Below are 10,609 nucleotides of genomic sequence, written 5' to 3' on the forward strand. Positions count from 1 at the left end.
ATAGCTCAGCTGGCAGAGCGTTAGACTGAAGATCTAAAGGTCCCTGGTTCGATCCCGGGTTCCGGCAGCCGCGCCTTTTCCCTCCCGTGAATCCCAGACCCCCTCTCCCCCCCGCGGTCTTCGGGCGGCGGTGGATGCCCCGTACCCTCCCCAAATCACCCTCCTATTTTTGTTGGTTTGGGTTTATTTTTTTAATATCCTAAAGACAAAGGGGAGCGGGTGCCGGTGCGACAGCGCGGGGGGGACGGAGGGAGGGGGCAGCGACCGAACTGGGAGCAAGCGGCTCTGGGCAGGGCTGCTGGGTGCCAGGACAAGGGTAAATTTGCTTTCTTGCACTCGCCCCAGGTTTAACAACGTGGAACTGCGCAACTGCAACAACTACAACCGTTACCCAATGAACAATAGTCTTCGCCAATTAAAAGGACCATTCATCCTACAGGCAGAAATAAGCTTCACCCGATATAGGTCTATAGGAAAGATGGGGAATGTCTTTTTAGTAGGGCCAGCTGTGTTAGGACAAGGGGAAATGGTTTTAAACTAGAACAGGGTAGGTTCAGGCTAGAGGTAAGGAAGAAATTTTTTACAATGAGGGTGGTAAAACACTGGAACAGGTTGCCCAGAGAGGGGGTGGAGGCCCCATCCCTGGGAACATTCAAGGCCAGGTTGGATGGGGCTCTGAGCAGCCTGATCTAGTTAGCAGTGTCCCTGCTCACTGCAGGGGGGTTGGACTAGATGACCACTAGTGGTCCCTTCCAACCCTAAACATTCTATGATTCTATGATATAAAATAAACGTGGAAGCCATGGCTTAAAAATCAGCATTTGAAATAAATGAGCACATCCAAACAGAAGTAAGAACAAGCCTCTGCCGATTCACTTCATCCACCTTTAATTGGCTTAAGATGACGCAATTCTGGGGCCCACGGGTAGGGCGAGCACCGCAAGCAACCTGGAACACCTGGTTCAGAGGGGGAGAGGGGTTCTCAAAGCTGTGACCGTGTCAGAGGGCTGCGACACAAGGCGGGCTCGGAGGACGCGGTTGGGTTTTTCAAATGAGAACTTGGCCGTGGTGAAGAGCGCAGGGCAAGGACGGAGATAAAGGCAAGGTGCTGGGGAGCTCTGCTGCTGCACAGGGGTCTGGAGGATGTCAACGGCACTTTAGGAATTTTAATTGAGAAGCACACAGACGATCGTGTTTTACAGCAGGGGGAACCTGGGGAGGCGCTGATCTCCAAATGCCCAGGAGCACGGGATGGGTTTAGGGGCTGGAAACTTCTGTGGTCTGGAAGGGCACGAGAGCGAAGACATCTCCAGGTGGAAGCACGCTCACAACACCATTAAATTTCATGTCATTAAATTTCTGTGCTATCCCAGGAACCACGTGACCCCTTCTGGGCCATTTTAATGAAAAATAAAGAACAGTCCAGTTAAATTCCTGTTACTTTCCCATGATTCAGGTACTTGTGACCAGCCCTTCCGCAACACGAATAAGGATTCCAAATGCATATTAAAACTCAGTAGAGGACAGAGTAATTAAAATATATTGAGATAATTATTACAGCCAGAATACACATCTGTATCCCAATTTACATTTAAGCTTCTTCCTTAATTCCAGATTATCTTCGTTTCTACTGGACAAGCGAATAGATCACATTGTCATTACAATATAGGAAAATCCTGATCCCTGGGCTTTACCATCAAATTGTTCTCGGTACCACTGCGAGGCTGCCCCGGGCACTTTGCAGTGCCCTTTAGCAAGAGCAGGAGGAGGGAACGACCTATGATTTGATACTTAAATCAGACAGAAAAAGACAATTAAAAGTGCTCCTAAAATCATGGCCTCAAAGACCCGTTAAAACAGCATTCAAAACGGTTTCACTTTTCAATGGAAAAGTGAACGTTCCGCAGTTTTTAAGCAAACACTGGATTCCTTTTCCGCTGAATTGCACGGTTGTCCTATCAACAGAAACAAAGCCAGTGTTGTTCAGATTGCCTCACTGGGTACCAATTTTATTTCCCACGCTTTGAGACACGTAAAGCAAGAACAGTCGCCCCGCTGGGAACGTCTTCAGAGGGAAACCCACGTACATTCAGTAGCAGTAAAATCAGGCAACACGCACCCACATAGTTTACCAAACGTGTCTTTCCACAGACAGCAGCCCGCCCTTTGTCGGGTATTTGGCCAAAATAATTCACACAAGAGTTAGTGTTCTAGCCAGGACCCCCCAAACGCTTGCGGTCTTTGCCAGTTCCACGTTAAGGGCACGGAATGGGCGAGGCGGCCGCACACCCGCAGCATTGCGGCATGGTCCACGTCGGCTTTGACAGGTGGTTCAGCGGGGCAAGGCCGAGGGAAGCAGCGCGTGGCTCCGGCCGGCAGAACTGAGAGCAGCTCCGAGAGCGGTGCAGCGCTATGACCACCGCAGCTTTTGAAAATAATGCACATCGATTTTTACAGAGTAGGAATTACAGGTTTTATACAAACAACCGCTTCATGATACACACTCAGTGCCAGGGTAAATTGGGAAGGGAAGGTTTGTCCTCCTGGTCAGGCGCTGTCTGCAGATGCTACTTTGGTCTTACACTTTTTTCTCTCTAGAATTTCTTCATCAAATTTTTCTCTCTCCCTGAAGAAAAAAAAAATATGTTGAGGCATTGGGGTAAAAATTATATTAGCACATTGAACAGCTCGCAGTGTTACAGCAGCTCAGCAAGAACACTCCCCGTGTTTAACCCTTTTGTGAGGAAGCTTGCCTTACAGACGGGAGGAACTCTCCTGTCCTCATGCTCACATTTTCCCATATAAACAGCAAACTAGTGAGAAAAATTCAGAGAATACCAAAAATAAAAAGATACCTCTTGCTCACAGATGGTCCTTTTATGTATTTCTCTTCTGCCTTCTTGTAATCTATGTCATCCACAGCGGAAATCGCGTAAATGATGGCCTATAAAAGCATTTAGTTCATTTATACTTGTGAAACAAAACCTAAAATGGCAACCAGCGACTTGAAACTGCCTCAGCAGATGAGTGTGCTTTTGGAATAAGGTTCCTCAACCACTTAGGAAACTCGAGAGAAGCTGCTTGCTGCATACTCAGGTGCTCACAAATGCTACAGACCTGACCTTGACCCTTCCCAGGAGGGTATTCCATAACCGGCTTAAGAAATTCTCCATAGTCAATTTGTTTCTACAGAAGTTACTAAAGTTCTTCCAGGAAAGTTCCCAAGAAGAACAAGTAGTATCTAAAAATTGTAGAAACAACCAACCTGCCCCTTGACACACACAGAGCCCAAGAATCCCAGCAGCAGCTCACCTGATTTAGAAACCAAGACAAAACCAAAGCTTTGAAGAGTTTCAGAAGCATCAAAACACAGCAGAAAGCAATCTTCTGTCTTTGAAAACTTCACACTACCTAAAGCTTCTCCATCCCGTGCTAACGACTTAAGAAAATCAGCATTTAGAATTATGTTAAGCCCATGCTTTGCCCATAACCTCACCAGCCGACCAACACCAACATCTGCGGCGCCCGCAGGAAGCGCGCAGCGATCAATACCGGGGCTTCATTTATCATCTCCAACACAAATATATTTGTTCCCCAAGTACCAGCCCACAAACATGGCTTAAGAGCCTCCTGCCCCCATTTTAATATTCTTTGCTCAAGATACACATTGAAACCAGGGAGAGCTCCGTGCCCTTTGAGGGGAAGGGGCTGGCAGGCAGGCTGGACAGGAGCTCAAATACCACCCAGCTCCCGGGTGTGCTCCCCAAGTTGTTACGCTTGACTCACGTAATGCCACCACCATTTACTTCCTTTAATGTTTACTTTTCTCAGCATTTCATGTTTACTTACTTCAGGCAAAAGGACATCCGAAATAAATTTTATTCCATCTCCAGTTATCTGATGCAGATTTTTAGCACCTATTTCACTATACACTTCCTTCAGGTAGTTCACTACAAGGTCCAGTTGTTCTTCATCCTCTAAATAAGTCTCAACGCAGGTCATGTACTGACTGGAATTCAGGAACTCCTTCAGCCAGCGGGATTGCTTTCTGCTTTTCAAAATAGCCAAAAGATGCTCTTCGGCCCCCTTAGTCTTCACTATAAACTCCACGATCTTTTTATTCGCTTTATCTCTAGCGGCTCTGGTTCTGTCAGGAAGAAGTTTCTTGGAGGGCTTCTGAGGTGAAGTTTCCGAAGACGACTCTTCAGCGTCTTCCGCTGCATCTGGAAAGGTCATTTGGACTGAGCCTTGGTAACCTTCCTTTCTAACTGGGTAGCCTGAAAGAAAAGCCACACTTATTCACACTTAAGTACACAAAACAAGGGGCTCTCGCATATGTACTTGGATATACAAATATAAAATGAGGGACCTTCTTGCTAAGGGAGAAGCTTTTCTGCCTCCCCTACCAAAGAGGGTAAAAAAACCCCCCACCACCACCATCTTAATTTTGCCTTAAAAAAAAAAAGATTAGGGAGTTGAAACTCCGACAGGAGCTCCAAGATGAGTGCTCCACAGCCTGAGGTCACCAGTTACCATATTGTCTTTAACAATCAGCATTTATTTAACTTTTGTTGTGGGACTGAAAAACTTCAGAGCAGAGATGTTAATGGTAGCCCCCCCCCCCCCCCGCCGGGTCTGATGCCTAACTCGCCCACTGGCAACCACCAGAGCTAAACTTCCCTCCTAAGAGAAGGACACAAAAGATAATGAAGTCACTTACTGATATCAGCAGCAAAATATTCCAAGAAGGATCCCGTAAAAGAGTGACAACCTAAAAAGCCCAGACCAGGGTTATTCATCAGTTCAGTCAAGCCTATGAAACAAAGCTGACTGTTTTGGTGTTATCTGATGTATATCAGAATGGATAACATCACTCAACTCATCTGCTTACCTACTCTAATTCGATAGTCAGAAATCAATCGAATGCACCACTCGATTTCTCGGCGATACTCTTCTTTGGCTCGTTCCTAGGAAACAAGAACCATTTACAGGCCTGAGAAGAGCAGCCTACCCAAGCTTCCGGGTCTAGGGCTTGAACCAGCTAACAGAAACGGCTAGCGACAGTGAATCAAAGTTCACTCGCAGTTTTCTGCATTCTCCTGAATTTCAACCTCTGCCATCGCTATGCCAGGCAGCGCGAGCGTGGCTTTGCTGTACGTAGAAAACCCACCAGTGAAAACACAGCAGGAGTCCTAAGCAACTGCCCGCCTCCCACAGGGACGTGCATCCTTAGCAGCAGCCGCACCGAGACGGAAAGAGGTGTTGGGGGGGGGGCATTCCCATCTTATTCTCCATTTTGTGGAGCACAAACTATGTTTAATTACTTTTTTGAACAGAGCAAGAGAGAATGGAGGAGAGTGACCAAGCCCAGCCCAGCCGGCTGCACCAGACACCTCCCGCAGGGTCGGTTATACATTGTGCATGCAGCTGTATTTTTTCCAACACATGTACACACTTGTTTCTGATTGTACTTACTATGAGGTCCTGCTTTTCTTCACAATCAAAGTGCTTCAGGTTCTTAAGAGATACTGAGAAACTTGATGAAACAAAGAAACACGGTTAGGGAAGAGAAGCAGTCGAGTTGCACCTCTATTTACTGCAATTCTGCACCTCCCCAAAAATTAGGTTCCATAAGGAATTCAGAAGCGCAGGTGTTACTGGTTTGGTTTTCATGATAACCTAAACCTGTGGAATCTTTTAACAAGGGAGAAGTACCTGGTTTTAAAACAAAAGTAAAGGCAGGCTTGTGTTTCCAGGAAGTCTGGGCAAGACACATGAGGGGGGAAAAAAAAAAAAAAAAAAAAAACAGCTGGGTCCCCAGCCCTTTCTTTTTTTTCTCAAAGAAAGGAATGCCAGCCTCTCCCACCAGCAGCACCCCTCCCTCCGAGATCCACCTTCGTGCCAACTGACAGCATAATTGCCCTGTACCAGGAAAAGACCACGGGACGCTGCCTAAAAGAAACCGAAAGCTCAGATCGCGATCAGAATCCACAGTTACCCTTTTTTCTTGTCATTTGTGTTCCCTTCTATAAACAGCACATACGCCTTTCTGTGCTTCCGCTTCACGTTTTTCACCTGTTGAAAGGATAAAGTCTCATTAGCACTCTAAAAGCCCTTACAAAGCAGGAACATTTCCCACGGGTGTTATACAGCACACCCCATAGCCAAGGGAAGTTACACGAATAGGAAAAATTAAGCTTAAAGTGGCAAGAGTAGCAAGTTACCCCAGTGGAGCATTTTTTTTAGTGCATGAGGATGCATCCTTTCTTTCGTTAGTTGGGTACGACAGCCCTATGTCACCATACAAGATACACAGGCTCAGCAGTAATCCTCTGCTCGAATGAAAACATGTGTGAACCAGCCACCTTTATTTTTAAGTGCTTTTGTCATAGGTAGAATTACTTCTATTCTCATTGGAATGCTCCTACTGGAAGACATTTAACGTGCCCAGCTCTACATGAGTCAAGAAGGGCAAGAGACCCTCGAGAACCTGGGAAGCTGCTCCTCACCAGACCCCTTGCAATACCACTAAGAAGGCAGCAAGCTGTTCTTACCACTGCTGGCCAGTAAGGATACCTTCGCAATTTGCACCAGACCAAAATCCCTTCTTCAATTGATTGTGGTTCTATGATGAAAAACAAAGTAATTTTTCTTTAACAAAAAAAAAAAAAAAAAGAGAAAAAGGAGAGAGACAAGACAGTTAGCTCGCCCTCCCATCAGCCTCCCTTCAGGAGCTTCACTCCGATTGTCAGGTTTCAACTAAGGTGACAGGGCAACCCCTGATGGCCCCAAAATGCAGCTCATTCTGAACATGAAAACTGGGGCGTTTCAACCCTAGGCCCTTGCCCGCTTTCACAGTGATCTGTGTTCCATTCTGTTTCAAAAAGTCTCTCTGGGGCATCCAAGAAATAAATTTTATTCCAAGCTTGAACAAAGCTGGGTTCACTTTCTAGAAAGTTTGGGTCTCGTTACGAGGGCTTGTCAGCAAACTAGAAGCACACATACCCTAGAAGAGCACATCGATCTTGGGTGAGGAAGCCTCATACAGGTTCACCGATTTCTCACCTTGGTGTGATAAAATACTGGGAAGTTCTTCATCCTCCTCCTCTTCATCTACCAGAGCTGAGAGGCAGGAGAGACTCTCTGGGGAAACTAACTTTGAAGACACGTCAGATGATTCCAGTCCTGCAAGCACCAGTGTTCGTAAGCATAGAACAGTGATTAAAAAAGCATTGGCTTCAGAGCTGGTGAAACACACAACCATGCAAGCGACCCCGTGGCACCACAAGTCACCAAGACACACAGCACTGTCACACCTGACACGCTCACAATTCTCTGCCTGGGCAAAGGCCTGATAATCGCAATAGAAGACGAAGAGAAGGGGCAAGGAACAAGAACAGGCTGGTTTCAGGACTCTGCACCAGCCTGTTCCTTCGCATAACGCCATTTCACCTCAATGCTAGCTAGGTAAAGAAAAACACCAAAGCGTGAAAAGAGTGAGTCCTCCAGCAAAGGGCAAGGATCACTGCAGCGTATTTTGTCAGTGCAAACCCCTAAACAACTCCAGAAAACCCGAACACACCCCCAGCACTTGGCCAGTACTGAAGCAATTGCATTTTCTGCTTCTCCAACACTTAAACCAAAAGGAATTAACCCCAGCAATTCAAGAACCATATTCACAAAAGCACCGCAGCCTTCCAGGATGCTTGACAACCAAACGGGATGAAGCTTTCCCTTCCCCCAGAGATATGCCCACCTTCATCTTCCTCAAAGTCAGGCAGCTGAAACTGCTTTACTTTATTCGCAACCAGGTCTGAAGCGCTCTTATTTTCCTCCTCCTTAGGCTGAGGGGGGAAGCTATCAGAAAGCATCCCATGGTCAGAGGGCCCAGATGAAGATTCAGGGCAATTCCTGCGTTTCCTTTTTCTGCCCGAGGATGCAGCTGCACCCATCTCTTGCTCTCCTTTAACCCATTTCAAACACACTGGCTTTTTTCTTCCATCTAATTGCTTTGCTAGACTTTCACTCTCACTACTGATGCTTTTTTCCAAGCCATCCGAGGCACTTTTACAAGAGGAATCCAGCAATGTCCTTCTAGGTTGACTTCTGGCGTGTGCCCTTCTGGCGGGTACCACCACGTCAGACTTGCAGGGGACAGACAGAGGAGACGCTTCCTCAACAAGGGGCTGGGCTTGATCCTTGACGAAATCATTCCTACGCGACCCAGGAGATCCTGCACCTCTTGCTCTTTTTCTTCCTTGCTTACTTTTTCCCTCCTCTGGCTTAAGGGAGACTTTATTTCCTGGTTTGGACTCTGTCAGCAATCTGGGCTTGATTTCTTTCTGTCCTGGTAGTGATTTTGATGCTGGTGTTTTACAGTTTTGACTGTCTGAGCTTGGTGTACCATACAAGCCTGGAGTACCCCATCTGGAAGGGTTTGTTCCCCTTCCATGTGCTGCAGAGCTCCCCTCCAAAAGGGAAGAACCTTTCTGGGGTTGTTTTTTTGTATCAGCCTTCAGACCGGGGGTCTTTTTTTGGTCTCTTTTCTTGGAAGTCTCAGGCTTCAACTTTTCTTTCGAGTGAAAGAGCAATCGACATCTACGTAAGGGGGTAGACGAGAGAGCTCCTGCACTGTTCTCCTGGGATAGCTGAGCCTTTGGTCCTTCTGAAGGCAGTGCTTGTCCAGGAGACACATTTTGATTCAAAATATCCAGGGCAATTTTAAGAGAACGGCGGTATTTCAGTTCTTCCACAGCCTCACGCAAGTTATTCTTTTGATCTGAGGAAGAAGAATATGTAATAAATGCAGTAAGTGTTCTTTGTATGCAAGAAATTTTATTTCTAGTTTTATCTTTTGTTCAAGATTCAGCTTGACTCTTAGATCATCCGTGATTCTTAAGGCAAAGCACACAGGGACACACCAAGTGCAAACTTCCAACGCCTTATTTCGATGCAAGTACAGACAAGTTTCTTCACCATTCCTTCCAATACCTCCCAAACACGAGGGAAGAGCAAGAGTAGCCGCGATGATGTTTAGTCTATTTTCAAACTTTACGGATGGAATGGGAAGAGGGAAAAAGAAATGCAACAACTCCACGATAATAAGCACTTAACTTCTATCCACCAGGCTGAGTTTTTGTGTATACTTTACATCCAGAATATCTATGAGGCAGCAAATGCTTTGATGTCTCCTCACCTAAGTTCGAGGCGATGTCTTCTATACGTTCTTCCTTCAGTGGTACAGCATCTGCACGCTTCACACAGATCCTGGGAATGCAACAAAGCTGACTGAAAACATCATAGCATCGAGTGTCACAAACAGCACGACACGGCTTTCATCTGGCAATGAACTTGCCACACTTTTTCTGCAAAACCCGTACTTGTTAGGAGAAGTTAAGGAAAAAATAACCCACACAAAGAAAGCCTGAGCTAACAGTGTGCTGTTTACGGATGTACGTGACCAGCTCTGAAAAGGCAACAGGTTTTGGGTTAGCCACCTAATCCTTCTGTAAATCAATGATCTCAGTTCACAGGTATCGTCACATAAAGGGATTACTTTTTTTTTTTTTAAACGTCTAAGAGTGCAACCACACGACAGTAACGGGGACACTTAACTGTTTTTGCAATCCAAGTATTTCAACTTCAAAAGAAGCCTCCTTTGCCTTCGTAACACATGCTCTCCCGGTCACTCTGGTTTTGCACAAAACCTACATTCAAGAGAAAAACACGCATTTAAAATCCTTGACGGAGTCTGTTAAGACTGTAGGACAGATGTGACATCAAGACATTTTTGATATGAACAGCACAGAATGGACCAACGTTCCATGGCACCTGGTTGCAATGTTATGATCCCTGCAGATCAGCTCCTTTTTAATGTCTATACATGTTTACTTGGAGCTTCTCCTTACTACTCAGTCTCATCCATTTCTAAGTTATAGCCACAAACCTTTCCTGATTTGTATGGCTGCTTTACCTTTGCAGGCCATAAACGCTTCTTCCACATGCAAAGAACATACTCTTGATCTGTCATGGCTGTGTCTCACGTAGAAGAGGAAAACTCCACTGTGCTCTGAAGAAAAAGGGAATAAAAGAGGGACTCAATATCTGGTCCATTTTTGTCTTTTTAAGGAAATATAGGGCTTAAATACAATGCCTATTATTACAGTTACGTATCGCTTTACCTTTGAGATCACTGGACTGATACTACTTTGCATGCATTCTCCAAAATTAAGTCCTAATAGTGCATCTTTCTACAGCTGTGCAACAGAAGGTCTTACTGAACACTTGAGCGTAGAAAATACGGGCACAAATACATAAAAAACCGCTGCTGCAAGCCCGCACGTTCTGCAGCTCCCTGCTCCTGATAACGGAGGCCACTTGCCACATGCTACAAATTACACCACGCTGCGCCAATTTTTAGATGTCGCTCGCAATTATAACCCGCGCAAACCAGCCCCAGAGTTCTCACACGCTTCCTGAAGACGCGGAAGGCTTCAAGCCAGCCCCGGTAAGAACAAGAAAGCGTCCCCGTACTCACAGAGCCGAAGGCTTAAGTTTCCTCGGCACGCTGGAACGCGGTCCTGCCACTGAAAGACAGCAAGAAGCAGAT

At 46.1% G+C, this 10,609-nt stretch overlaps 1 protein-coding gene and 1 non-coding gene across 2 annotated transcripts; one reads left to right on the forward strand and one right to left on the reverse strand.

Annotated features, from left to right (window-relative positions):
• Nucleotides 1–67, forward strand: TRNAF-GAA. Its single transcript has one exon. It is a non-coding gene; the product is annotated as a tRNA-Phe (tRNA).
• Nucleotides 68–2,462: 2,395 nt separating this feature from the next.
• PWWP3A (PWWP domain containing 3A, DNA repair factor) lies at nt 2,463–10,609 on the reverse strand. The gene is made up of 14 exons (XM_035896563.1): nt 10,538–10,609; nt 9,974–10,069; nt 9,616–9,707; nt 9,197–9,267; nt 7,757–8,779; nt 7,066–7,185; nt 6,555–6,625; nt 5,999–6,075; nt 5,476–5,536; nt 4,892–4,967; nt 4,721–4,771; nt 3,850–4,277; nt 2,856–2,944; nt 2,463–2,626 (listed from the first exon to the last, which is right to left on the reverse strand). The coding sequence occupies exons 2-14, from the start codon at nt 10,028–10,030 to the stop codon at nt 2,548–2,550; spliced, it is 2,295 nt and encodes a 764-aa protein (XP_035752456.1). The 5' UTR covers nt 10,031–10,069; nt 10,538–10,609; the 3' UTR covers nt 2,463–2,547.

This window comes from Egretta garzetta, unplaced genomic scaffold (assembly GCF_000687185.1).
Source record: "Egretta garzetta isolate BGI_Z169 unplaced genomic scaffold, ASM68718v1 scaffold936, whole genome shotgun sequence".
In the NCBI taxonomy this organism is placed as follows: Eukaryota; Metazoa; Chordata; class Aves; order Pelecaniformes; family Ardeidae; genus Egretta; species Egretta garzetta.

Bases quoted from the DNA above. Each gene is read 5' to 3' on its own strand.
- PWWP3A (XM_035896563.1), bottom strand. From the start codon at position 10,030: ATGACAGATCAAGAGTATGTTCTTTGCATGTGGAAGAAGCGTTTATGG. The intron at 6,076-6,554 runs GTAAGAACAGCT...TCCTTTCAACAG, and splicing joins ATCCTTACTGGCCAGCAGTG to GTGAAAAACGTGAAGCGGAA. The intron at 4,278-4,720 runs GTAAGTGACTTC...CTTTTCTTTCAG, and splicing joins ATATTTTGCTGCTGATATCA to GCTACCCAGTTAGAAAGGAA.